This window comes from Anoplopoma fimbria, chromosome 7 (assembly GCF_027596085.1).
Source record: "Anoplopoma fimbria isolate UVic2021 breed Golden Eagle Sablefish chromosome 7, Afim_UVic_2022, whole genome shotgun sequence".
NCBI lineage: Eukaryota > Metazoa > Chordata > Actinopteri > Perciformes > Anoplopomatidae > Anoplopoma > Anoplopoma fimbria.
Window position 1 is genome coordinate 12,234,104 of NC_072455.1, and position 27,851 is coordinate 12,261,954.

The following is a 27,851-nucleotide window of genomic DNA, read 5'->3' on the forward strand; positions in this document are numbered from 1 at the left end:
AAAAAACAACACTTGGACCTAAATCTCTCGTTCGAAAATGCACTCTATAAATTCAGTTAATTCTTATTAACTGAATTCTTATAATATTTATTATTATTATTGTTATTATTATACTAATAATATTATTGGTGGAATTATTATTATTATCCATCATCATTTGGAGGCCACAGCAGGTTTATGATGGAGCTTGAATCACCAAATGTTTATTTGTCGTCAGGAAGCTCTCGTCATTCTGCTGTGAGCCGGTCTCTCATTTTACTGTCACTTTGACTGAACACACCAAGAAACACTGAGCTATTGTCCTGCAGACTACCTACTGAAGTTAAAGGTTAACATATTTAAAATATTTACTTCAATAAAAGTACTAATATTACAGCATAAAAAAAACATACAATACAAGGTAAAATCCTGCATTAGAAATGTGTCATAAGTAAAAGCATGTTGCCTCAGTATTGGCCTAATCAGGAAAATATAGTATAATATGATAGTATATATAAAAATAAAGTATTGGAAGTATAAACATGTCCCCTGTGACTGTTATGCTCTTATAAATTATATCTTTAGATTATTATTATTATTACATAATTTTTTTTAATTGATCAATTGTTTGGTTTATAAAAAATTTGTTTAGTGCGACCAACAGTCCGAATCACAACATTATTATATTTATATTATACATTACTATTATTAACATTTTTAAAAGGAAAAATGCAAATCTTCATGTATGTGAAGCTGTAACCATTAAATGCTTTTACATGGCAAAAGATTTAAACCATCAAAATAGTTTTCTGTAATTCAATTAATCGTTTCAGCTGATCATTTTTATACGTTTTGAGTGCAAAAATCTGAAGATAAATCAGATAAATGTAGTGGAGCGGAAGTAGAAAGGAAAAAAACTAAAGTAAAGCCCACTACTCACATCACTAACATCTGTACGTTACCTATTCAGGGCGTATGAACCTAGAAAGAAATCCCAGGGATCAGATCTGTGTGAGTTACATGAAGCCATAATTAGCTTTGTCTGATGTTGAGTCTACATTCTTTTAACAAATATTAGAAAACAACTGTTTCCATACAAAGACTTGAGGATTGTTCTAACCATGTGTGTTATTTTAACGTTTATTTTAGAGGATACAAATTATTCAAATTACAAAACACAATCTTTTCTTTTTGTGTGGACATTTTATGGCTTTATTAGACGGAGACAGTGGAGAGATGACAGGAAACAAGATGGGGGGACAGATGCAGCAAAGGTCCTACGTGTTACATTGCTGTTTTTGTTTTTTTCCTGACAGGAACTACATGAGCTCATCACAGATCCTGATCCAGTTGAGCCACATCCACCGCTCTCTGTCAGAACCTCTGTGACTCCGTATTCTTTAACAGACTACAGCACATCAATCATTTCCTTTAACCAGAACTATCTTTAATCAGGAACCAGATAAAGAGCTTCAAGTTTGTAGAAGTACTAGTGTGTGTGTGTGTGTGTGTGTGTGTGTGTGTGTGTGTGTGTGTGTGTGTGTGTGTGTGTGTGTGTGTGTGTGTGTGTGTGTGTGTGTGTGTGTGTGTGTGTGTGTGTGTGTGTGTGTGTGTGTGCATGTGTGTGTTGTTTGTCTGTGTTTATGGTTTGATTACCTTATCAGTGAATTATGGCACTGTATTCAAATGTGTAGGTGTAGGGAGTGTGCAAATGGACTTTAACCAACATCTGTCAGGGAATCACACACACACACACACGCGCACACACAAAGCCATGAAGTTTGAACGGTGAATCTATCTCCATTCTAACAAGCCCTCATCCTCAGCAGGTCTCAGCAGTGACTCATGGTTTTCCATTACTGCCGCTCTTATCTCTGGAGAAGTAAAGTTTAGCCCGACTTTCAGATCCAGTGTGCTATGATTAATAATGACGAGCATGGTGCAAAGACCAGAGTCATAGCACTATATATATATATACTGTATATGTATGTAGCCTATATTTAGCTCCGTCGGCATAAGTCTGGCGGGGATCATGTGTTGCGTGCATGTATCTGTCTGTCTGTCCAGGGCTAATGTCGCATACTGCTGGACCCATCAGCCATATATTTGTTGTGCTCCTTTATGACTGTATGTTCAAGGACCTTTAGTGGTTGCTGTGATTCAGACTCCTTGGAGAAAAAAACAAAACAAAATTTTGACTGATCATTGACTGCTGACTCATCATTCTTCTTTTCAGTAGAAAAAGGCTTGGCTAAAAACAGGCCTTACCCAGTCTGTTGCCCGACACATTTTGGCCTTAGTCGTGGCTCAAAAACTGACATCCATAAAAAAGTTTGGTCTCACTTTGAACCTTAAAATCTGCAGATCAATTCCAAAACCAATATGTTATGATCCGCTAAAGTAAGGCCCGATACAAGATGAATAAATCCCTGTTTTTGTTATCTTCACCGCCATCTTGACTGTAACCGAGACTGAATATAATAAGTGAACGTAGTCAACGTGACGTCACCAATTTGTTTGTCACCATCTTGGTTTTTGTCCGTCACCATCTTGTTATTTTGCAACCAGAAGTGACACGAGAGGATGGAGCTTAGGAAAAGCGAACACCAAATAAGACATTTTTAAGCGACCAAAAACTGTTACAATCAACTTTCAGGAACTGAAATCACACTGTGAAATGGTTAAAGTTGTAAGACATGGACAACTCCCAGATCGTACAATGCTGTGCTAGACACCTGTCAATCACAAGCACAAGGTAGCCACGCCCTAGGGAGAGGGAGACACAACTGACGGTGGAAGTTCACTTTTCTAGTTTGTACAAAAAAAATAAAATATATATATATATATATATATATATATATATATATATCATACACAGTCGATGCCATGACTGGTTTGGTTTTGGTCGCTTGTTCCCTAAACCCTCACAGCAGTGAGGAGGTCAGAGGTCATGGACCAGGAGTCAGTGGACAGCTGAAGGGAGATCAAAGAGGACATTCTTATTTGACACCAGAGACCATCTTTTAGAGGACCATTTCCCCCACATTTGGTCATGTGACGACAGCTTCACACATCTCCACGACAACTCCACTGATGAAGACCATGGCGTGCAGTTGAAAGCTCTGCAGAACTAGTAAGCAGACCTTAAGTCAACAGTATTTTTTGTCATATATCAAAGTTAATAGATTAACTTTTTTTCATAAAATAAAAGAGTAAATGAGTTAATAATCAACTGACCCTGGAGTTTAGACTTTAATGTTAACCTAATTGTTGGTTATTAACTTATCGAAGGTCTAATGTTGATTAGTGTTAGAATAATAATGGATGAAGGCGTATTCTTGTTTTACTCCATTACAACACTGGAAAAACCCTGCAGCTGCCAATGGGAACTACAGAGCATGTTGAGGCTCCATACTTTGCACAGGTCATAAAGAAATTATGTATTAATAAAAGTTCCCTTTAGCAAAGTTCATCAGACACAGCGTTTACCCAAATGACTGCCAAATATAGCTCTAGGGCGGTGTGACGGTTGACGTTTATGAGGTTTTATAGGAGAAGCAGAAACCTTGTGGTGTCTCTGAGGCCATTGCCGCTTTATGGCGATGTTATATAAATCTTCCTGTTTGTGCCTGGTAGTGCCACTCTGATGGCATTCTGACACACTCCCCACACACTTGGCACCACTACAGCATCATACTCACACTGGTGACAGGGCAGTGTGTCATGATTTGCATTTAAGAAGGAAAACAGGACAATTCAAAGGGAGATCCCTCTCTTTTGAAATGAGCACCGGAAATACAGAGTTCAACAATGGGACTGCAGCGGTCCAGTGATTTAATGAGGGCCCTATTATAAGGACACAGAAAGAAGTCTTTAATAAATATCTTACAATCTTACCAATAGTCCAGCTGTTTCAAATGCGCTGAATAGATGTTGACTATTCCTTATATTTTTGGGTTCATTGTGTTGATTGATTGATTGGTTGGTTGATTGATAAAGGGGACAGAATAGGGTAAAGATTTGAACTTATCGATATCAACATGAAACTTCCCCAGTTCTTTACTTTTATTAAGGCGAAAATATTTTGGGGTATATAGATTTTTCTAAAATGTTATGTTTAAATCTGCAAATGAGGCGTTATTGAATGCTAACTTTTGGTGAATTTAGGAGAAATGCGTTTTCTTTCTACTGTGTTTACATATGTCATGGAAGCAAAATAGACCAAAATCTCCAAATTGACCAATGCATTAATAAACATATGCTTCTGCCTGCAGTGTCTCCTCAAGCTGTGAAAGTGTAGCGTGAGAGAAAGCAATGGCCCTGTGACTCAACCCGCTGATCAGCAGTACAAAGGTAGGTGAGCTGTGTGTGTGTGTGTGTGTGTGTGTGTGTGTGTGTGTGTGTGTGTGTGTGTGTGTGTGTGATGAAGTCTTTCAACATTCTAATGGCAGCATGTGTGTAAGGCCCCTCTCCCACTGGACAGCAAACCCACTAACATCTGGCTTTTGTCTTCAGTGGGAAAGGTTAACATCATCACAGGTATTTATGAGCTCCAGCTCAGATTGGCAGCGTTAGAAACATGATGGGAGTGTGTTCACTAGGTGACACACGTTGAAGTGAATACAAACAGGGATTTTATCAAATTCTTATAAATGATTAGCATACAATTAATACGCTCTTCTCAAAGCCACAACACTCCATTTAAACAATCAAAAACTCTGGTTTGGTTGAAATAAAACCTTAATTAACAGAGTCAGATGTGAAAAGAAACCGCAGTTATATGCGCTCCCTGAAGCCCTCAGACTCCATTGATAGAAACATTTGACCTCGCTGATCGTCGTAAAACACACTTCATTCAAACAAATCAAGATTTTTATTTCTACTAAAAACACTTTTAATTCTTTAAAAAAAAATCTTTAAACTAAATTAATATTGCTTATTTTTGGCATTTTTTCCCCACGTTTATTTAACATGCATATACATGCACATTTTGGTGGTATAATCACATTATGAGGGCTGCGTCTAATGGAGCGTACTCATGGTTTATCCTTAACCATATATTATCATACTTAGTGTTATAAATTCGATTAGATTACATCCAATTTTATTGATTTATAGGTACGATTTTATCACAACGGATACATAACCATAAAATGTATTTAACTTTAGCAGAAATACTTATTACTGTTTATATTTCTACTGTTTATATTTTTTATTATTCTCCTGTTGTATTCTTTGATCAGTCTCCGGTACAAGAATTTCTTTCAGGATTAATACAATTTCTATTTTATTTAACTTATCTTATAATATCTTATCTTATGTGTAGGAGAAATTATGTCTGGCCACAAGTTTTGGAGCCATTTCCCTATACCATGTTCTACATATTTAAAAAAAAAAAAGGAGCGGAGCGTTAACAGTGCGTCATCTCTTTTTGTTGGGGAGATTCTCCTGAGACAAATGCTCGCAGTGCTGCTCTCTGAAGTTAATAATTATATTATCTGTCAAGTGTTATCTTGACTTGATACAACAGTCAGTTATGGTAGTTATCGGAGCGCCTGGCCAGCTCACAGGCCTTTCTCACGTATGTGAAACACCACAGATCTATCTGATCATTTCATCATCATCTGAATAGTAATATGGCTCACATTGTACAAACATGCACTACAGCTTATTTGTCTTGTCGGCAAATATGAGTGCTTCAAATCACAGCGAATATCCGTCGTCCTTGTGTTGAACTAGAATATCCCTTGACTCTGTTTCTAAGAGTCAAACAAACAAATAAAGCTATGAAGACTTGTTCAAATAAGTGAAAAATACTTTATAATAAAAAACAAAGAGGGTGTATAAAATGACATCTCTCTCATACATAGTCTGTATTTATTTGTTTTGTTTGTTGTTTGTCTCATGTATTAGCACAAGGTGGTCAAATGAACCCTTTTTCAAAGTGCTCAAATTAAATATAGATTTCTCTGTACAGTGTATTGTAATATTTTTTTAAATATCACCAATAGATTAAAAACGAAGGTTCATTAGTTCCTGAGGACTCTGAAAGGGAGTCCATGTCCCGGTATGATGACATCAGCAGTGCGGAGCGCCTCCTGGCGGCTCACCTCCTGCACTGCAGTGTCCATACTCAGGTCCCGCCAGCTGTCCTCGTCTGAGCAGCACTCAAATAAGTCCCCGGCAACGAGCACTGTGCCCACTGAGGTTCCGGTCACCTGGACGCTGACGTCTTGTCCCGTGTGGCCCGGACTGGGGACGACGGACACCTGTGGGAGGGAGGAGACACTGTCAGAGCCTGAGGGGTAACCTGAAGGACATCACACTGTCACATTTAAATAGAAGAACAATGGCACATTAATCATCAAAGAACTGTTCCAGCACCATTTGCACTCTGCCCTTACTGTCTTCAAATGTCATTGTTGGTTTTATGTACACACTATTTAGAGCACATAGTAGTATATATGTATTTGTTTGACTTTTTTTTACGTTGTTGTCCATTTTTTAGGTTTATGTTTATTTCGTTGTATGTACATTTAGAGCATTAAATCCATACACTTGAATACTCAAAGCTGATTCTGGATATCTTCCATGTAGTGTTAATTTTGTTAGCTATTTTTAGATTTAATCTCAGTCTTAGTCCTTCTGAGAGAGAGAGAGAGAGAGAGAGAGAGAGAGAGAGAGAGAGAGAGAGAGAGAGAGAGAGAGAGAGAGATTAATTCAGTCTCTTCCTTTTTTTGGACATTTTATTTTGGAAAAAAGTCTGGGCATTTTAGTCTAGTTTTATTCAAAACCAGTCGTCCACATGATAAATATTTAAGTCAATGAAATTGTTAAAGACAAGAACTCTCTAAAGTTTATTTATTTTATTGATAGCTTTAAGTTAATTTGAGATAGCCCTGCTGTTGTGTTTGATTCATTCTGGTCATTTTAATTCAGTTATATTTATTTTTTATTCGAAACATCTCTGTATTTGATGGATTATGATCCTGCTCAACTTGAGCCAAAAGTATATCTGCAATATGATCATTTAAAGAGGCCTTGATGTTTGTACTTATTTTCTCCTAAAAAACAAAAAGACATGATATGTTATTTCCGGTTTGTCCCCACACATTATTTGTCTTTATCCGTGTACTTTCTGTGTTAGTAGTAGCAGAGAATGTCTAATATGAGGAGAACTGGCACTCGCGGGTTAGTTCCGGGTTTCCGGACTGGTTGCAGTAATAATCTTTGACCATGCGGGGCGCTCGTAGGCGAGTCCAGAATGAATGGGAGCCAACGGGTTTTATCCTCAGAATCCACTTTTCTCACGATGTAATTTTTTGTCAAGTAATTTGAAAGTTGCTATCAAAGGGTGGGGCTAAAATAATAAACTCAGCTGAATATTGCATTTTTTAAGGTCACGTATCTGTTCTAAAAAGGTGTTCAAAAAATGCGATGACGTCACACTGTCAGAGGTACTGCTTTACGGCAGTTTCTGAATCACTTCGGCACTTCCTTTTATTAACATATAATAGTATAATATATATATATATATAATATAAATACAGTACGCAAAAATAACTTCGACGGAAAGTCCTCCTTAAGATAATGTTTCCGATGCGCTTCAGCTTCAGATGCCGTCAAGAGGGGTCTCTGGTCGTAATCAGTCGCAAGTCCGTCCCTGACCAATCAGCATTCATTAGCAGAATGCTAGCGTATACGGCCAACAACGGCCCAAACTGTAAGAAATCGAAAGGACATAAGTACTCACTCATTTGACTTTTGAACCATAATCTATATTGAACTTGCGGAATCTACAATAAAATTTGCGATATTTCAACGACAAGCAGGTGAAAGAGGCATAATTAGCCGTTTAGCCCGATAGACTCCCATTCAATCTGGACTCGCCCGCGATCACCCCCAGTGGATGTCTCATGGAACTACAACCAAAATCGGTACAATGGGGCGTATAGGGAGTGCCCAGGCTCTTCGTAGACGGGCTCTGGTTTTATGTACACACTATTTAGAGCACATAGTAGTATATATGTATTTGTTTGACTTTTTTTTACGTTGTTGTCCATTTTTTAGGTTTATGTTTATTTCGTTGTATGTACATTTAGAGCATTAAATCCATACACTTGAATACTCAAAGCTGATTCTGGATATCTTCCATGTAGTGTTAATTTTGTTAGCTATTTTTAGATTTAATCTCAGTCTTAGAGAGAGAGAGAGAGAGAGAGAGAGAGAGAGAGAGAGAGAGAGAGAGAGAGAGAGAGAGAGAGAGAGAGAGTTTAATTCAGTCTCTTCCTTTTTTTGGACATTTTATTTTGGAAAAAAGTCTGGGCATTTTAGTCTAGTTTTATTCAAAACCAGTCGTCCACATGATAAATATTTAAGTCAATGAAATTGTTAAAGACAAGAACTCTCTAAAGTTTATTTATTTTATTAATAGCTTTAAGTTAATTTGAGATAGCCCTGCTGTTGTGTTTGATTCATTCTGGTCATTTTAATTCAGTTATATTTATTTTTTATTCGAAACATCTCTGTATTTGATGGATTATGATCCTGCTCAACTTGAGCCAAAAGTATATCTGCAATATGATCATTTAAAGAGGCCTTGATGTTTGTACTTATTTTCTCCTAAAAAAAAACAAAAAGACATGATAAATATGTCATTAATGTTATTTGTCTTTATCCGTGTACTTTCTGTGGTTAGTAGTAGTTCGCTAACACGGTGACTTTAAACCACATCCATCTTTAAAACCCCAGAGATACGTACGTGCTCGTCTATACAGTGCGCCTGTCCCTCTGCCAGCTTGTTGGGACTGTACGTGTCCCCTTCACTGATATCAAATCCTACAATCATCACCGCTGATGGGAAAAGACTCAGGTTTCCTACGTGGTCCGAGTGACCATGAGTCCCCACCACCATGTCAATGTCCCCCGGTTCCAGTCCCCTCTCTTTCAGGGTCGTTAGGAGGAAGTCCCGGTCCCACGGCCCGCCGGTATCCACCAGGATAGTCCTGGGTCCCGTTATGAGCGTGATGGTCCCGCTAGCTCTGAACGTCCCGCCGGTCTGAGGGAGACAGTATCCGGCTTTGAGGACGGACACGGAGTACGGCTGACCGGGGAAGTCCGACTTGGACTCTGAGAGAGGGACTGTTTGAAACTCACCACAAACCACTTCACTCTCTGTCCACATTGTGTTAGCCGCAGACTGTACGTTACAGCATCGTTCCTCTTCTTCTTCTTCTTTTAACGGCAGCTTTCTTCCTTAGCGTTGCACTACTGCCATCTTCTGGAGACTCCTACCGCGTCCGGACTGCTATATTTTCCTCATCAGACCTGCTTTTCTTAAGAAGCTGACCAAGCATATTCTGCCTGGCCCACTTCCACCACACTCCAGAATGTTCTTTACTCCTGCTCCTGTCATTCTCCATCTGTTCATTCCTTCCAACATGTCCTTTCTCTGTGATTCATATCTCCTCATCTAACCAGCGTGTACTGTTCAGATTGCTGTGCCCTATTCTTAACCTAGTTATGACCGTCTCCTGTTTTCTATTTCCTCCCCTACTTCTGACAGTACCGACTCTGTTCTGAATTGAGTGTAAATGTCTTCCTCTTGTCTCCTGATCCCAGTGCTGTTGCCACTCTTTATTGCTTTCCTTCCGTACAATGCCCTTTCCTTCTTATTTTGAAAGATTAATATGTGTATCTATGATCCCTTTTTTAACAGCTTCTTTGGCTAATTTGTCCACTCTTTCATTTCCCAGAATGCCTGTATGAGCAGGAACCCAGATTAATGCAACCTCAGCACCTTGTTTCCTTATTCTTGCATGACTTGAAATTATTTCAAAAATTAAATCCTGGCGATTGCTTACTGTACCTGGCATGAGACTGTACAGAGCAGAGATTGAATCACTACAGATTCACACTTCATTTGGTTTGTTTTGTTCTCCCCATTCTAAAGCCACCAGGATGGCATACAGCTCAACAGTAAATACACTAAGGCAGTTTGAGGTCCGTCTGTGTTCCTCACCTCTATAGCTAGGAATAGCTACTGCAGAACCTGTGTGGCCTGTTATTGGATCCTTTGATCCATCTGTATAAACCTGCACATTGTCGATGGGTTAAATGCAGAGAAATAATTTCCCCATTGTGGGACTAATAAAGGCTTAATTATTATTATTATTATTATTATATTCCACATACCCATAAAACTCACTCACCAGATCTGCACTTTTATTGTTTTCCTTAATTTGAAGTAGTTTCAAATCTACCACCAGAGTTCCTAGTGTCCACACAGGAGTTAAAGGCCATAATACTGTTGAGCAAAACTCCTTTCCATACACTCCCAGGTCTCTTGCTGCTGCATCTCCTGTCCATCCAAACTTAGTTTTTGTGCTCTCTCCCTTTCCAAGCTAGCCTGTAGTAATCTCTGGGTCGGATGACTATCTCCATGTCCCCTCAGACTTATCCAGTAGTTTACCAACAACTGTTTTCGACGAGGACACACAGTGGCATTTCTCCTGCCTCAACTTGCAGTGTACACACTGGTGGTGTTCTTACTGCTCCCAAACACACTCTCAAAGCCCGAGCCTGAATTGCATCCAGTCCTGCAAGCACAGATTTAGCTGCTGATCCATACGACACACTCCCATAATCTAGCTGATCCCCATCCCACTCCTGCAAGACATCTCATAACAGTTATCACTTTTTTACATTTACATTTACATATCATTTTAGATTATTGCCTTCCCTGAGCTTCCTTCTCGTGAAGAGCATAACTTTTGTCTTCTCCACTGAGAATTTAAATCCCCATTTCGTCCCCCACATTTCAACTTGATGAATCCCATTTTGTATTTTCTTGACTACATGTTCCACATTTCTCCCTCTTTTCCACAGAGCCCCGTCATCCACAAACAGTGATCTACCCTTATCCATTGGCATGATTTCAAATATATAATTTATCATGACAGAGAATAAAGTGGGACTTAAAACATTCCCCTGAGGTGTTCCATACTGTATGACGTGTTTGTTTGACAGTTCTGAGCCTATTTGGACCTGGATGGATCTTCAGCTTAGAAAGTCCAAAAATGCAATTGAAAATGTTCCCTTTGACTCTCATAATGCGTATGACATTACATGTCCTCAGTACTCCTGCCCTCTGGTGGTTTTGCAGGTTGTGTGTCCTCCCAGAGCTGACCTGCATGTGTCAGCACCTGCAAACAATCAAGCCTTTGCCAGATTGTCTTGTGTTCACACCAAGCTCTCTAACATTATTTCCAAACCAACCATTTTTCATTTATCATTTTTGCCATTAAAACCACCTAAGAGACATTTTCTGTGTCCGCTTCTGAGTCCTTCCAAGGTTGCCTGACAAAATCCTCTTTGGTATGTAGCCGCCATACGTCTGCTCTCCAAGAAATACACTCGCCTTTCATTGCCATCCGTTCCATCAATTTACAGATATGATTACAATAATTATTGCTTCCTTCCAACTCTCTGGGACTCTTCCTTCCTCCCACACTTTATTAAATAACACAAGCAACTTCTTCAGTCCCACCATACTTAAATGTTTCAACATGATGTAGCATATCTCATCTTTTTCTGGTGCAGTCTTCCCAGTTTTACCAGTGCCTTACTTAATTCTCCCTTGCTAAATGGTACATTTTGTTCATCCTCTGTGCTTTCCTTCCTCCTCAGTGCCTCCAAGTTTTCAGATTTCGCTTTTTTTTTGCCTCTTTTTCCCTCCGCAGACTACTACTTCTTCTTCTTCTTCTTCTTCTTCTTCTTCTTCTTCTTCTTCTTCTTCTTCTTCTTCTTCTTCTTCTTCTTCTTCCACAGTTTTTATTTTAATGGCGGTTAGCAGCCGTTACATTTAAGGTGCATACCGCCACCTTCTGTACGTGATATATTTTTTGTGTTATTTGTTCTATATAGTAAGTTAAATAAAGTAAAAATGTGATGTTAGTCTGGATAATTAAAGAAAACAAACAACTCTGAGTAAAAAAACAACAACATTCCACCAATACTTTCTGTGCGTCCTGCACCCCATTCATGGTTATCTCTCTCTACATTTTTTTTCTAGCATTTTTATTGGAAAGTGTTCATTTCCCATACTTGCATCATCCTTAACATTCCACTCACCTGAACTTGCCAAAGTATGAGAGATTAAAGTAAGATCTATATACAATCCCTCTACCAGGACAACCAGACATGCAGACATAACTAAATATAACAAGTTGTAGAGGCAGTTATACAAAACCAGAATATCTAATTAATAATGAAGTGTTCACTTGTCTAAGCCACAAAAATATTCATAGCAGCAGTAAAAGTTTCAAAACAATATTAAATATTTATTTGGTGTGTTAGTTGATCTTAAACCATGTTGTGTTTCCAGAAAGTAGTAAAACATTCATAAAGACACCATCCTGATGGAATAAACGTGACACATTTGCGTGTGCATGTAATCCAATCACTCCCCAAGAGCACTTACAAACGCCATTCAGAGTCTATGAATGTATGTGATGAAGGTAAGTCTATGTATATATATATAATTGATAAGATGATGAGAAGGGTCTTTACTTAAAACAAATGGATCATGATTCAATTCTTTTAAATATATTTTAAAGATCTATAGTCTGACATTCCATTGAAATCTGTATTTTACCATCATCTAACATCTCAGTGTTAAAGCAGACTTTTAAAAACTTTTATCTATACATCCATGACTTCTAGCTTAATCCACACTGACTCCTCAGCAAATATATGACCTGTTTACCACAAATGAGTCTGTTTCCTTGTTCCCAGAACTCCTGTAAAACCGGATTAATCATTCACTGATTTCTGCTGACCTCTGGTGAACTCTTGAGACTGTAATGGCGCTTGATTCCACTGCTCAATGTAATTATAGAGCTTTTCTAGTGAAGCTTTCCGTAAAGTGCACCACCATAACCCAGCAAAATACCAAAATCCATGTTACATTGTTTATTGTCTTGAAGGTGTTCCAGACACCCGATACGTAGCCCTTCATCAGGTTATTTTTGAAAAATAACCTGATGAAGGTCTACGTACCGAAACGTCGTGACTAAAATACATTTATACGCAAGTGAAGAAGACAGTGTGCAGGAGTTTTTTGTTCTATATAACTATTCATCAAAAAAGAAATCTAAAGATCCTCATACCCTCTTCCTTGTATCTTTCAAGGATTCTTTTTTCACCAGATCTGTATACCCAGACTCATGCCCACTGTTTAATTAATTTAAAGAATTGCTTCCTCAGTGAATAATACCATTGAGTATTATTTTCAAGAGGGTATTTGTTAATATCTGCTTGCAACAATACATCATTATTATTAGTGATGATACAGTATGACGATTGAGAGACTGAACTCCATACAAACTCTAGGAGATCTGCAGACGGCTTGGAAATACACATAATAATTAATGGGATTGTCCTCTTTTGCAGTCCTATCTCATAAGACATAAGAGGATATTGGTGGGTCACAACTGTGTTTTTAACACAAACAATAATCTAAATTTAAGCAGGTGGCTGGTTTTACCAAAACATAAAAATTGTCAATAAAGAAAGAGAAAAACAGAGATGGAAAATCAAAATGAAAAGCTTCAGCAGTGGGCAGAACCTCATCATGAGATAAGGTTGTATGGCATGAGATTGTGCAGGCATGTCCAATAAACTGTTGACTTTGTACGGCGCCAGTCAGATACAATATTGGCCACACAGCAAGGGTTTTAGAATATCTGACTGTAGGCACCAAACAACATCTGTGATTTCATTTAATTGTATTCTTTAAAAGTGAGGGATTGTTGCTCTTTCAAAGCCTTGTCTGCTTGTCCAGAAACATCTTCCTGGTTTCTTGTGTAACTGTAGAATATAAATGACTCATTGGGTCCAAACTTCTCTATATATATATATCCAGCCCTATTTACATTACATTACATTACATTACATTACAGTCAAAAATTACATAAAAATACTGTCGAGAAATAACTGCTTAACGTCTGTAGTTCTTTGTTTCTACACATTCATATTGTAGGAGAGGGTGGACAGTTTACTGTAGGCATTAAGCTCTTAAAGTATTTATTTGTTTAAACATTGATCTCCCATATAATAAAATAAGGCCAAAGTACAAGTCCAGACACAGATGAGGTGATCAGATTACAGTTTCACAGGTAAACAAGAGACACATCTCGGGCAGTGAGTAAGTCATTTTGATCATCACATCACATTTCACTGTATTTAAGGTTTATAGAAAGCTCTTGATACATAAATTAGGAATGACTGATTTGACTTTTTTCATTCTTTTGTTGTGTAGCACACAGTCCTTTATTGAATGATCCTCATCATCATGATAGCTGCAGTGTTTGGAAGCAGTTAGATTCATATTCAAGTCCAAAATGATTTTTTTTAAATGAGATTTGCTTCATACCTTCATGAATTTGTTAGCTGGTTGATGAAAGTGTAACTGAGAGATCATTTTTAAATGAGCGTGATTGCTTTGCTGGTATTCTAGGCGTTGGTACGAGCTGTTTTATCACACTGGTTTATGATGATAGTGTGCAATGCAAACTGTATTGTGTTTTAAAACTACCTGCGTTAGTGTGGACTTGGCCAAAGGGGACTCCTGTAGGAATGTATCTTATGATACCCCAACAGACTAAAAGCAAACTGAATATGATGGAGAATTTTTACATGTTGGCACTGTGGATCAATCAAACAGTATGATTATGATTGTGTTCAGGGGTGGACAAAAATGTTTTGTTAACGGGACACATCTCACCCATCCACCTCCGAACCCTTAAAGGTGCAATGTGTAAGATGTGGCCAGGACTTTTGTTCAAAACATTAAAAAAATAATAATTATCCACAGAATGTGAAGAGGTTACTGTGTAGACGTTGTGTCAGAGATGTTTTTGTACTGTGTTGTAGAGATCTACTAAAATGAGCATGCTAGCCGCGGCTCATCCTGTCTTGACATGAGAGGACAAAAGAAGTAGAAATGCCTTGAGGGCTTGTCAATAATCATCCACAGTCTGGGTACTTTAGCGGGAGGAGGGCGGGAGCAGCAGAATGCTCTCCTCCTGGCAAAGTAGTCTCCTAGTGCCAAAGGGGATAAAAATATGGGTCATTTTCTGACTTAGTAGTTGGCTTTTGTTTTATTTCTGTAACTGATGACTGCACTTTTAGATTGTATGGACCCAGTAGAGGAGAAATGCTGCCCCCTACTTGTTTGGAGCATATGGCTACATTTCACACATTGCACATTTAAGGTCTAGGCATGTTTAAAAAAGAACACTTTCACAAGTCTGAGCGGTCGGAAGCTTGATGCTAAAATCCTGTTAGTATTGGCATAGCGGAGCTCAGTTTGATACATGCTGTCCTCAAAGACATTCATTGTGTTGTATGTGGATGAAAAGTGAACAATTTCCAATTCAAACATCAGAAGGGATGAGGGTTTTTGACGCTGTTCAACAAGCACTCCCTTTGAAGTATAATTGATTCACCTTTACTTCCTGCCGTGCTACATATATGACACGATATTTCCCGCAGTGGTACTGATCGTGGTATAATTACATCCAATATGGAAGACATCCCTGGAGATTCTGGCAAAAAATAAATCTGTTCAGACTTTCATGTTCCCAAGAATTTGTTCTGACTCTTCACCTACAGTAGCTCCAGCAGCAAGTCGGAATCTGACATCACCCCAATGAAATATCTCAACTTCTGAGTTGATTTGTGCAAACTCTTGGTACAAACATGCATGTTCCCAAAAGGAAGACTTATCAACGATAACTGTGAAACATTTATTACAATGCATCTGTGTAATGTTGTCACATGTCTTTAGCTGCTGCTGACTCTGGATGGAGGATGGCAGCCAGTACTCCACCCCCCGCAGAGACCCAGGATAAGCCCCCACTCACCAGGAAGCAGGTATTGTGTGATGGGCAGCTCACTACACGGATAATGCAACATTGCTACAAACTACAGCTTTATGACTCAACACCTCTGTTGAGAGTCTAAAGAAAAATATGGATTGAAGATGTGTATTAATCAAACATTGTGTTCTTCTCTGTAGTGTAAAGCCCTGGAGAAAAGCTGTATATCCAGCTCGGCACCGTGGAATAAACCCAGCCTCAGTGAATTCCAGGTGAGCTAAACATCATATAACATGATGACATGAGGGTTCGGTGGATACATAAAAGCATCACAATTGTCACTGAACATTTGTCGTATTGCTTCTGCTCCCACAGATGATGGATTTTGAAGATTCATTGAGCAGCTGTCCGAGTCGGAGCGGTCCATCTGCAATGAAGGTAAGTAACGGTTGGTTAATGTACGGGAAAAGATGGAAAGAAACAAAGAAAGATACTGGATGGGCCTTCAGGATAACCTTTTTTTCTTTTTAGCCTAATCTAAAGTCAATGCAGAGTCTGCAAGAGTGCAAACAGCTTCTTCATGAACTGGCAGACAAGGTCAACAACATCAGCCGGGTACGCAACACATCCCACCGCACTCCTATTCATAGCTATTACGGGACTATTTCCTTGTACTATGATGTTAGCCCATTGTACGTAACTTCATATTCCTGAAGTAAGACTGCACTAAAGTTAATGTGGAAGATGTGCATATGTGAACAAATGCTTCTAATTTATATGGTCCAAATTTACAGTGATGCTTACACAATTTCACAACACAAACATTTAGATTAAGATGATATATTTAACATTCATTTCCCTCTTTGCTTGATTTAGGGGAAGCGTGGCATGAAGAAGGCTGCACCAGAAGGGAGAACCAAAGAACCAGGCAGCCTAGAGACCAGCAGGAGTCTGATCCTCCAGTGGGCCGAGGAGCTGGAGCTAAACATGGTTATTAAACACTTTCAGTTGTAGTAGACTAATTGGACTTCCTCTTACCCGTACCTACTTTTTTCACATTGAGCATTTCACATCATGTATTGTGTGTATCCTTGAGGCTTATTGAGCACATTTCCTGTTTTCTTCAAATGTTTGCTTGAGGTCTTTTGTTGTCCCACGCACATTCATTATACTGCTTCCAAATGACCTCTCTGTTATTTCCCAAACTTGTTACATTAGCTCTAAACACGCCTAAACAATACAAAGTAGTTTCTGCCCGACTAGTGGGCAGAAACTAAACCCTGCAGAGTAAATCCTGAGGCCTCTTTCTTCTTGTGGCCATCAGTCATTGTTATACATTCATTCTACCCACAGGCAACAAAAGAAACCAAGCCAACAGATGAAAAGACAGGAAGAAGAGACAATGATGGAGGAAAGAAAGAGAAAACAGAGATGGAAAATCAAAATGAAAAGCTTCAGCAGTGGGCAGTGGAGCTGAGGAACATCACAGAGGTGTGTGTGTGTGTGTGTGTGTGTGTGTGTGTGTGTGTGTGTGTGTGTGTGTGTGTGTGTGTGTGTGTGTGTGTGTGTGTGTGTGTGTGTGTGTGTGTGTGTGTGTGTGTGTGTGTGTGTGTGTGAGAGAGAGAGAGAGAGAGAGAGAGGGATACACATAGAAACAAAAATATATCAAAGCCAAAGAGTCCTGAAAATGCTATGTGTGTGTGTGTGGGGGTGTGTGTGTTTGTGTGTGTGCTAACAGGCTAACGGCGTGTCTGATGAGGAGCTGAAGAAGCTGCTGTATCCCAGAGGACCGAAGGAGTCGAGGATAGCCGCCATTCTTCCGCTGCTGGAGTTTGTGGCTTGGTCCCTGTTATCAGAGGACACTGAGGTGTGTGTGTGTGTGTGTAGTACATATGTTGTGGGGACATATGTCTGTTCATACAGTCATGTGGTGGGGGCTCGCCTCACTTTTGGGGAGTTGGACTTAGGTTTACTTGTTTAGGTTAAGGCAACAAAAGGATTTGGTTAAAATAGGAACATTTGTTACGTAACTGACTATTAGACAATGTAGACTTCAAACCGAACAGCGGTCTCTCGAAATGTCCAAGTTTTAAGTCTTCTTCAATACAGCATGATGCTCATTTTGTAAATGATGGTCCTATTTAGAGTCAATAAAACATAATGCCATAAAGCAGATGATTGTGACTCTACAGGAGGCTGTGTCAAAGCTGTGGCTGCCGACCAAACAAAAGGCCTGGAGGACAGGAACCGGAAGCCCCAGATACATCCCTAACTCAGGTGACTTAGCTGCTTTGAAATATCTTCGATAATAGGACTGAGTTCCTCTTTGTTCAGTCTTTATTTTTACTGCAATTATAATGTATGACCACAAAATATCTTGTCATCAGCTATGTGACCAGGAATCCTTTGAGATTGCTGTTCGGTGTGAATGAATGAATGAATGAATGAATGAATGAATGAATGAATGAAACACAGCTTGATGTACTGTGGGGGTCACATCAGCTCGGCCCAGAGGCCTTTTGGGACAGTGGGAGTAGGTGTCTGAATAGGATGGGATGGGATATAGAAGATCACCCTGATATAAATATCATATTTCTGCTTTTAAATCCAAACACATATTGTAATTTATGTCATGATCATAGGAACAATAATGATAATATATTGTATTGTCTTCCAGTGTGGCAGTGGATTCGGAGTGCCTCAGGTAATCTTTATTTTAAAACTTAAGACTGGTCTACACAACAGAAAATAATCAAATTGAATAGTGCTTCCTGCTTCCAGCGCTGTCACCACTAACAGTTTTATTTGAATCATAGTGTCTGTCCATTTGGACGTCAGCACCATCACTTCCTGGCTGGCTGTGTCCTCAGACCGCCTGCAGGTCCAGGAGGCGGCAGCGTGCTCCCCTGCCTCCTTGAACACAAGCCAGCGTTCGGCTGAGTGGCCCTACGTGCTGGGTGACACCATCATCACCGCGGGGAGACACTACTGGGAGGTGGAGGTGTCCCCTAGCGGCGGCTGGAGAATAGGTGTGATGTCAGAGTCGGCTCCCAGGAAGCAGAGGTCCCCCATTTCCCCAGGGAGAGGGTACTGGACCCTGTGGAAGAGCTCCTCCTCTTTGTGGGCCTGCACCGAGGAGCCCACCAAACTGCAGAGAGCGGCCGTGCCCCGACTGATCGGGGTGTATGTGGACGTGGGGGAGGGTCAGGTGTCTTTTTATGATGTCGATCGAAGGGTTCACATTTTTACTTTCTCCGATACCTTCAGACGCAGTCTCGTCCCCGTGTTTGGCTACTTGCACAAAAAAACGGTCCTTAAAATCATACCAGCAGAGATGTCAGTCAATGCCAGAAACATGTAGGATGTAGATACGGACATCGGTGATGAAGATAACATGTTCTCTTTAATTAGCCTCCTTTAAGATTCTTTGGCACAAATGACTAGATCAGAAAAGTTGATCGTAGAATAAGAGTATGGATCATCTCACTACTTACTTATCTCACCTGCGAATGTCTGCACTTTGTTAAATTAAATCAAATAAATTAGATAATATACGGTTTTATCCAGTTTGTTTAACAGAAACACCTTCACACATTCCACAAATTCTCAAAGGCAAATACATTTTTTATTTGTTCTAATACATACACTTATTCCATAATAATCCAAGGCATTATCTGGGGTCATGGAGGCCTTGAGCCTCGCCTGACTAACACCCTGGACAGGTCACCATTGTATCACAGGGCTGACATACAATGTCCAAGTTTTGTTAATGTTCTATCATTTTCAGTGTAATGGGATTTTTTTTCAAAATAAAAATAAGAATAATAACACTATTTACTAGTTAACACTGTCGGAAGTTACTAGTTGCATGTTATGGAGTCGCAAAATCGAATTAGAAAATGAATGTCAGTGATGGTTATTGAGAAAAAATCTGTAATTAAATTACAGTTACTAATTAAAATGTTTTATTGAATACGTTTTAATAAAAGTTTGACAGTAACTAGTGTCGAGTGCTTTTTTGAGGTTTACACTGCCCGGTTTATGTTGATGATTTTAGGACTTCTCAGCTTTATTGGCCAGTTTCAAATGTTTTTAAGAAAAGTAATCAAAAAGTTATCAAATGCAGTAAGTTATATCACTTTGATAAAGTAATAAAAAATCGTTACATTACTCGTTACATTGTAACAGGGTTACTAGTAATGTGTAACCACTAATAGTTGTGCTCAGCCTGTATATTCATACACCGTTCCTTACAAACTCTGACAGGATGACAGGGAGGGAGTCAGATGTTGACAGCAACAGCATGGAGTGTAGTGAGGAAGAGGGAAACCGTAGTGACGGGAGGAGGGAGAGTGAGTGGGAGGATGTGGTGAGAGGGAATCGATCCATGAAGGCAGCTAGCCGTAAGAGAAAGAAAACTAATGCAGCTAGCTCAGGTGGAACGGAGAGTGATGGGAAAGAGGGGGAGGAGAAGGACCCGAAAGCTGGGTTGCTTAATGTTGTGGTACGATTTGAAGGAGAGGGGGGAGTAAAGAAAGTCTAAAGTGGTAAGAGTGGGGGAGAAGAAGGTTGGTGGTTGCAAGGTGGTGATTACCAGATTGTTGGTATGAAGGAACTGGTGGAGAACTTGAGGGTGCGGAATGAATCAGCCAAGGGTGCTAAAAAAATGAGTTATACTATGGATTCATGAGATACAATGTGAGAGAGTACATACCAAAGCCTATACGGTGCTTTAACTCTTAGGAATTTGTGGCTATATATACTATGTATATATATATATATATATATATATATATATATATAGGCTAGATAGATATAGGCTAGATAGATATTAGATTATGGGAGTGTGTCGTATGGATCAGCAGCTAAATCTGTGGTTTCAGGACTGGATGCAATTCAGGCTCGGGCTTTGAGAGTGTGTTTAGGAGCAGTGAGAACATCACCAGTGTGTACACTGCAAGTTGAGGGAGGAGAAATGCCACTGTGTCTGCGTCGGAAACATTTGTTGGTAAACTACTGGATAAGTCTGAGGGGACATGGAGATAGTCATCCGACCCAAAGAGTACTACAGGCTAGCTTGGAAAGGGAGACAGCACAAAAACTAAGTTTGGATGGACAGGAGATGCAGCAGCAAGAGACCTGGGAGTGTATGGAAAGGAGTTTTGCTCAACAGTATTATGGCCTTTAACTCCTGTGTGGACGCTAGGAACTCTGGTGGTAGATTTGAAACTACTTCAAATTAAGGAAAACAATAAAAGTGCAGATCTGGTGAGTGAGTTTTATGGGTATGTGGAATATAAATATAAAGACTATGTGCAGGTTTATACAGATGGGTCAAAGGATCCAATAACAGGCCACACAGGTTCTGCAGTAGCTATTCCTAGCTATAGAGGTGAGGAACACAGACGGACCTCAAACTGCCTTAGTGTATTTACTGTTGAGCTGTATGCCATCCTGGTGGCTTTAGAATGGGGAGAACAAAACAAACCAAATGAAGTGTGAATCTGTAGTGATTCAATCTCTGCTCTGTACAGTCTCATGCCAGGTACAGTTAGTAATCGTCAGGATTTAACCTATAAAATAATGTCTATTCACACAGGAATAAGGAAACGAGGTGCTGAGGTTGCATTAATCTGGGTTCCTGTCCACATAGGCATTCTGGGAAATGAAAGAGTGGACAAATTAGCCAAACAAGCTGTTGAAAATTAGAAGGAAAGAGCATTGTACGGAAGGAAAGCAATAAAGAGTGGCAACAGCACTGGGATCAGGAGACAAGAGGAAGACATTTACACTCAATTCAGAATAGCGTTGGTATTGTGAGAAATAGGGGAGGAAATAGAAAACAGGAGACGGTCATTACAAGGATTTTTGTGATTATTGAGAAGTACCAGAAACTATAGAGCATGTGCTGGTTAGATGAGGAGATATGAATCACAGAGAAAGGACATGATGAAAATAATGGGAATGACAGGAGCAGGAGTAAAGAACATTCTGGAGTGTGGTGGAAGTGGGCAAGGCAGAATAGGTCTGATGAGGAAAATATAGCAGGAGTTAACTAACTCCAGAAGATGGCAGTAGTGCAACGCTAACGAAGAAAGCTGCCCTTAAAAGAAGAAGAAGAAGAAGAAGAAGAAGAAGAAGAAGAAGAAGAAGATGTAATGCGAACTGGCGGAGCTCTTTTTGTGTTACACAGCGTCGTCACTTCTATCTCCACAATGGCGGAAGAAGCTGTTTTGGTTGAAGGGTCGTCCTTTATGGATCCCTTTAAAGGGCTTTTGTTGACATATTTTATGCCGGAATCATGTTACGACGAGTTCTTTCTCAATTTCAACTTCCTGGACGGTAAGTGGCTCATGTTTAGTTCAGTACCGGTTGTCCAGGGACCGAGAAGACACTCTATTTAACAACCAGCTGCGTCTATGTTGACTTTATGAACATTCAACTTCCGGGTAGAAAAACACCTGACAGCTTTAGATATTAATTAAGCAACCTTTCCACTACATAACAACCTCACTAAGCCTTTTTAACCATTATATATATATATATATATATATATAAGAGAAATAGAAAAGTTTATGCCTGTATGGTTTATGTGCACTGGGAACAGACCTGAGGTATCAAACATTAATTACATAAAGAAAAGAACAGAATAGCCAGAAAAGCATGCTGGCTTGCATACTGCAAAATGCACTCGGATGTAGAAGGACATCCTGGTATTTATGGCACACTAAACACTATGGTAGTTTGGGTAATGTTATAATGTAAGGTTATTTTTTACTCAATCCTACACACACCATTCTGCAGCACCAAATACTGACTAGGGCACCCCATGAAGATTAATCCACTGCTGAAAATATTCTTTAAGAATGTTTCATGTTTGAGTAATATTTGTTAACAACTACATTGTTCTTGTAACTGTGTGTGTGTGTGTGTGTGTGTGTGTGTGTGTGTGTGTGTGTGTGTGTGTGTGTGTGTGTTTTACTTGTGATCTAGATGTGACATTCAGCTCATTTATTTTCCTATTTCGTTGCAGTACCATGTCTGAAGATTCTACTGAGCAAAGGCCTGGGGATCGGCATCATCCTGGGATCAGTGATGGGTAAAACACCTCACCTTCACTTCTCTTTATGGTTCATAATTCATTTGGACACCTGATTTAGGTTTAGTCTAAACTTTAGATGAATCATTGATCATTTGGTCTTATTTATTTAACTACTCTTAACAACATTGCATGTTACATGTTTAAATGAAAAGATGAGAAAGTATCATGAATTGACAACTTTTTATTTATTAGCAGGCAACATGAGAAACATATTCCACTCTCTCTCTGAGACATACTCTGTCATAATAACCCCTTTTTATACAGAGATCCTGCAATACGTCAGCAACAATGTCGAAAGGTGCTGTAGTATTCTTTTAAGAAGGATATTGTTGATAGATACCTGCCCCGTTTTTTAATCAAATTTCCTTCCTCGGTGTTCACAGTGAAGCTGCCTCAGATCTTTAAGCTGACGGGAGCACAGAGCGCTGAGGGGCTGAGCTTCCATACGGTGCTGCTGGAGCTGCTGGCCATCACAGGAACAATGGCCTACAGTATCGCCAACGAGTTCCCTTTCAGGTTGGGACCATATTCAAATTAACTCTGTGATATAGAGATATACATAGAGCGCTCTGACTTCTACAATCACACTATTGTAATCACTGACTGTATCAATGCACTGTATGTTGATTCAGATGAAGCTGTATACCTTTTTTGAGTCATGTGTTAAGTAAGAAGTTGAGTAACGGTGTGAATGTTTCCTCAGTGCCTGGGGCGAGGCTCTGTTCCTCATGCTGCAGACAGTCGTTATCGGCTTCCTCATTCAGCACTACGGAGGAAGAAGCAGCAGAGGTACAACCGCATGCACACGCAACAATCACTTTAGTCAGAATTAGAGCTTCATGTTTAGAGGCAGTACTGATACAAATGTTTGGTCCCTCTTGTTGGTTTACTGAAGAGATGTGATATAGATAAATACTGATACAACTATCTGTATTATCAGTGATGACAATACCAGACAAGATGAGTGCATTCTTAAATAGTTACATTTAAATAGAAATTTGATTTAAGATCTTCTTTAATCCAATTAAATTAAAAAAGGGGGAAAGAGTTCCTTAGCGATGGTTGCTGATTTATCTATTTGGATTTGATTAGCTCACGAATCTCTTCATTCACGATCTCTCCCAGTCTCTTTAGCCTCTTTCTCACGCTACAGACGTGTTCAAAGAAAAAAAATCAACTTTGCAAACGTTGCTTACTCAGCAACAAACAGCTGATGTGCGCTAAAAGGCAGGTGTGGCCGGCCCGACTATGTAAGCAAACCCAGAGAAGCTCAGATAACAACACACACAGAGGGAGAGTGACTTCATTCTCTGCTCAGGTAGACATTACTCCACTCTATCGTTACAAAGCTTATAGCTATTTGTTGCAATATTAATTCTCTGAATGTGGGATTTAGCACCTTTAACAAGACTCACTGGCTGAAGATGGCATACAGCCTTAACTTAAACATGTGTACTTTTAATTTAAGTCAACAAAACAATTGCGAAACTAAATATTTGATGGAGGGTACTCATGGCTAAATATTTGTACATCGTTAAAATGTACATAGTAAATAGACATTTTACTACTATAATAAAGTCTGGGCTAGTCTAAACTGGCTACAACCGCCCCTAATGAAATCAAAGGGACCCAAAACCCAGAAGATCTCAGAGCCGGACTCAGTCCTTGGATTGTCTCCTCTCTCCCAGGTCTGCTGTTCCTGGTTGTGTATTTTGTTCTGCTGGTCCTCCTGCTGTCTCCAGTCACTCCCATGTCAGTGGTTACCTTCCTACAGGCCTCTAACATGCCAGCCATCATCATCGGCAGGGTAGGCGGAGGCCACACAGGTCTAATACATTTATAGTCATATAATGAATACATTCCATTTTTTACATCATATTTGGCGGCAGACATTTCAGTCTGCTGGTCAGTGCTGTGTTCTGGTGTTTATCTATCTATTGAGACTTTTTTTTTTATAGAAGGAATGAATAATATTTATGACATTCAGACGTTTTTATCAGTATCAACAGTAATCCGATGATCACTGCTTGTTTGCATGGTTGCAGTACAAACAGGAACTAATGCAGAATAACTTTTTCATTTTGTGAACTTACCAAAATGTAAAGGAAGTATAAACTAAAAGAAAGTAACTAATGCGGATTTATAAAGACACACACACACACACACACACACACACACACACACACACACACACACACACACACACACACACACACACACACACACACAAAACTCAGGAGAGACTGACAGAGTGTGTGTTTGTCTCAGCTGATCCAGGCGGTCGCTAACTTCCGTAATGGGCACACTGGCCAGCTGTCTGCTATCTCCGTCTTCCTGCTGTTTGCTGGATCCCTCGCTCGCATCTTCACCTCACTACAGGTAAGAGTACTGTTGGCATTTCTCTCTGTTATATGTTGAAAAATGCACTATTTTTCTTATCAGCCTGCGTTCACATCGCACTAGTAAACGGTTTTGAGCCATATTGCCTTTTTACAGGAAACTGGTGACTCTCTGATGGCCCTCACCTACGTCATATCCTCCACCTGTAACGGCGTCATCGCCCTGCAGGTTCTCTACTACTGGAACAGCTCTCTGGAACGCAAGAAGAAGAGCGAGTAGGCAAAGGACAGTCGCAAAACTGTAATCATAGAGCAACACATTTCCATTTCCAATTTCTAGACATTCTCAAAGAGGTGTCTTCAAACTTGAACTACTTGGCACATGCAATGCACGTACAGAGCCACTGAGAAGTGCAGGGACATTGGATCTGATGGACTAACGCTTAACTTTAAAGCAAGGATGTGAACAGAACATGCCAAGCAGATCATCCATGTGATTGTGGCTTTATGATTGACAGTTAGCTGGGTTTGTGCTGTGCAATACGCTGAGATTACATTCCTCTTGATCCTCATTTGTCAGGCTCTGTCCACACCGGTGTGTTATTATGTTACCTTGGATTGCCTGTAAAGAATGATTTGTTGTTTCATCATTTCCCATAAACAGAATTCCACACTAGCTCCCATATTTGTAAGGTCCTTTCTATGGTCTGCATTAAGATGTGGCTTTATAGAGTGACATTGATGCTACCATGAAGGGTCACTTTTTCAAATTTGTACTGAAAGTAATGACGCTGACACGTCAGTGAATTACATATCTCTAGAGGTCACGGGAGCCAAATGATTTACAAACATATCATATCACAAAACCTTAGTAAAACACAGTAACATTTTCTAAAATACAATTGACCTATTTCGTGGTTGTATAGAAGTCTATGAGAAACTGACCCTCCATCTCACTTGTTTTATTATCTCAGTCAATACTATAAACATGAGTTTATGGTCTCAATCTCTAGTTTCAAGTCTTCTTCAATACCGCATGATGTTCATTTAGTGAAATATGGTCCATTTAGAGTCAAATAGACCATAAAGCAGGGTATGCTTTAGGGCGGGGCTACCTTGTGATTGATAGTTTGCGTCACTCAGGCGTTCATTGATTGCAAAAAAAAAGGAGACGGCTGAATTGTCGAACTTGAGGTTTCTAAACCGCAGTCTACAAACCAATGGGTGAGGTCACGACGACTATGTTCACTTCTTGTACTTATTCTATTGGGTTATGGCCGGGACGTCTTTATCAGCTGTAACCGCCATATGGGAGCAGTGGAACCGGAACCTACCGGCTGTCAGCTTCACATGCACGGCTATGTCAACCAAGCAGGGAAAAGCTGGAATAACAACACACAACGAGGGAGTAAAAATTGCATTAAAAGTCATAGTATAATATGCCATGAAAATGTCATTAAAATGTTATAATGTAGTACTCTATAAAAATAGTAATATACAATGTAATGAAAATAATCTTGAAAAATTCATAGTATGGTAAGCCATTAAAAAGGAATAATATAAGTCATGATAAATGTCATCAAAAATATCATAGAAAAGTACACCACACAATGCAACGGGCCATTTAAACTCCCGGTTTGGATCCTACGCTGTTTTGAGTTTTGGATCTGATTAGATGACTTAATCCTGTTTTTTAAATGCTGATACCAATTGCCGATTGTCGCTGATCCATAATGGCCGATACAGATTGTTGTTTTTGTATTTGTTTTAGCAGCTGTAAAGTCAGTGTAAACCGTTAATCAAAATCAAATGATAAGGAAATGAAAGATTGTATTTCTATTGATTACCAAAATTCAATTCAATTCAATTCAGTTTATTTTGTATAGCCCAGAATCACAAATTACAAATTTGCCTCAGAGGGCTTTACAATCTGTGCACATGCGACATCCTCTGTCCTTCCCTCACATCGGCACAGGAAAAACTCCCCTAAAAAACCCCTTTAACAGGGAGAAAAAAGGAAGAAACCTATGGGAGAACGACAGAGGAGGGATCCTTCTCCCAGGATGGACAGAATGCAAAATGCAATGCAAAATCATGGAATATAAGTATAGTATGTCGTAAAAGTAAAAAAGAAATCCTAGTATAGTATGTCGAAAAAAGTCGTAAAAAAGTGATAGTATAGTACATTGAAATTTCTTCTAAAAAAGTCATAGTATAGTGTATACTAACACATAACGGAGACAATAAAATTGAAATATAAAAATCATGTCATGTGACTCTTGCAGTTTCCAGCTGTGTACAGACGATAATGTTTTTCAGGTCCTCCTATCCTCACCTTGATGTCCTCGTCTCCATCCAGTCTGCTGGTCCTCCACCATCACCTCATGTCTTTTTCTCTGAGAACCAGTAAAGAAGAAAAATGAGTTAAATGGGCTGTAATGTCAGCTTCAGGTATTCTGAGGTTCTGGACATAAGAGACAGTGGCTACAGTCGAATAGTCCTTTTAGCTAAGAAAAGGTTCCTAACTGAGTGAAATGACCCAGAAGTATC

The 27,851-nt window shown here is 39.5% G+C and overlaps 3 protein-coding genes across 3 annotated transcripts; 2 read left to right on the forward strand and 1 right to left on the reverse strand.

Moving 5' to 3' along the window:
* Positions 1 to 4,556: 4,556 nt before the first annotated feature.
* Positions 4,557 to 9,267, reverse strand: mblac1 (metallo-beta-lactamase domain containing 1). Its single transcript, XM_054601639.1, has 2 exons — positions 8,741 to 9,267; positions 4,557 to 6,248 (listed from the first exon to the last, which is right to left on the reverse strand). Exons 1-2 carry the CDS (start codon positions 9,161 to 9,163, stop codon positions 6,009 to 6,011), a joined length of 663 nt encoding a protein of 220 aa, XP_054457614.1. The 5' UTR covers positions 9,164 to 9,267; the 3' UTR covers positions 4,557 to 6,008.
* A 4,903-nt stretch (positions 9,268 to 14,170) lies between these two features.
* LOC129093671 (nuclear factor 7, brain-like) lies at positions 14,171 to 19,851 on the forward strand. Its single transcript, XM_054601757.1, has 11 exons — positions 14,171 to 14,185; positions 15,830 to 15,915; positions 16,061 to 16,132; positions 16,236 to 16,298; positions 16,392 to 16,475; positions 16,737 to 16,850; positions 17,214 to 17,351; positions 17,599 to 17,727; positions 18,053 to 18,137; positions 18,538 to 18,564; positions 18,677 to 19,851. Exons 2-11 carry the CDS (start codon positions 15,853 to 15,855, stop codon positions 19,219 to 19,221), a joined length of 1,320 nt encoding a protein of 439 aa, XP_054457732.1. The 5' UTR covers positions 14,171 to 14,185; positions 15,830 to 15,852; the 3' UTR covers positions 19,222 to 19,851.
* A 2,190-nt stretch (positions 19,852 to 22,041) lies between these two features.
* mpdu1b (mannose-P-dolichol utilization defect 1b) lies at positions 22,042 to 27,487 on the forward strand. The gene is made up of 7 exons (XM_054601466.1): positions 22,042 to 22,202; positions 22,894 to 22,959; positions 23,346 to 23,478; positions 23,666 to 23,751; positions 24,651 to 24,769; positions 25,231 to 25,341; positions 25,459 to 27,487. Exons 1-7 carry the CDS (start codon positions 22,076 to 22,078, stop codon positions 25,579 to 25,581), a joined length of 765 nt encoding a protein of 254 aa, XP_054457441.1. The 5' UTR covers positions 22,042 to 22,075; the 3' UTR covers positions 25,582 to 27,487.
* The last annotated feature ends 364 nt before the right edge of the window (positions 27,488 to 27,851 follow it).

Excerpts from the sequence above, each read along its gene's own strand:
- mblac1 (XM_054601639.1), bottom strand. The coding sequence starts at position 9,163 with ATGTGGACAGAGAGTGAAGTGGTTTGTGGTGAGTTTCAAACAGTCCCT. Across the intron at positions 6,249-8,740 it reads CGCACTGTATAGACGAGCAC|GTGTCCGTCGTCCCCAGTCC; the intron begins GTACGTATCTCT and ends TCCCTCCCACAG.
- LOC129093671 (XM_054601757.1), top strand. The coding sequence starts at position 15,853 with ATGGCAGCCAGTACTCCACCCCCCGCAGAGACCCAGGATAAGCCCCCA. Across the intron at positions 16,133-16,235 it reads CCAGCCTCAGTGAATTCCAG|ATGATGGATTTTGAAGATTC; the intron begins GTGAGCTAAACA and ends CTGCTCCCACAG. Across the intron at positions 18,138-18,537 it reads CAGATACATCCCTAACTCAG|TGTGGCAGTGGATTCGGAGT; the intron begins GTGACTTAGCTG and ends ATTGTCTTCCAG.
- mpdu1b (XM_054601466.1), top strand. The coding sequence starts at position 22,076 with ATGGCGGAAGAAGCTGTTTTGGTTGAAGGGTCGTCCTTTATGGATCCC. Across the intron at positions 22,960-23,345 it reads CATCCTGGGATCAGTGATGG|TGAAGCTGCCTCAGATCTTT; the intron begins GTAAAACACCTC and ends CGGTGTTCACAG. Across the intron at positions 24,770-25,230 it reads CAGCCATCATCATCGGCAGG|CTGATCCAGGCGGTCGCTAA; the intron begins GTAGGCGGAGGC and ends TGTTTGTCTCAG.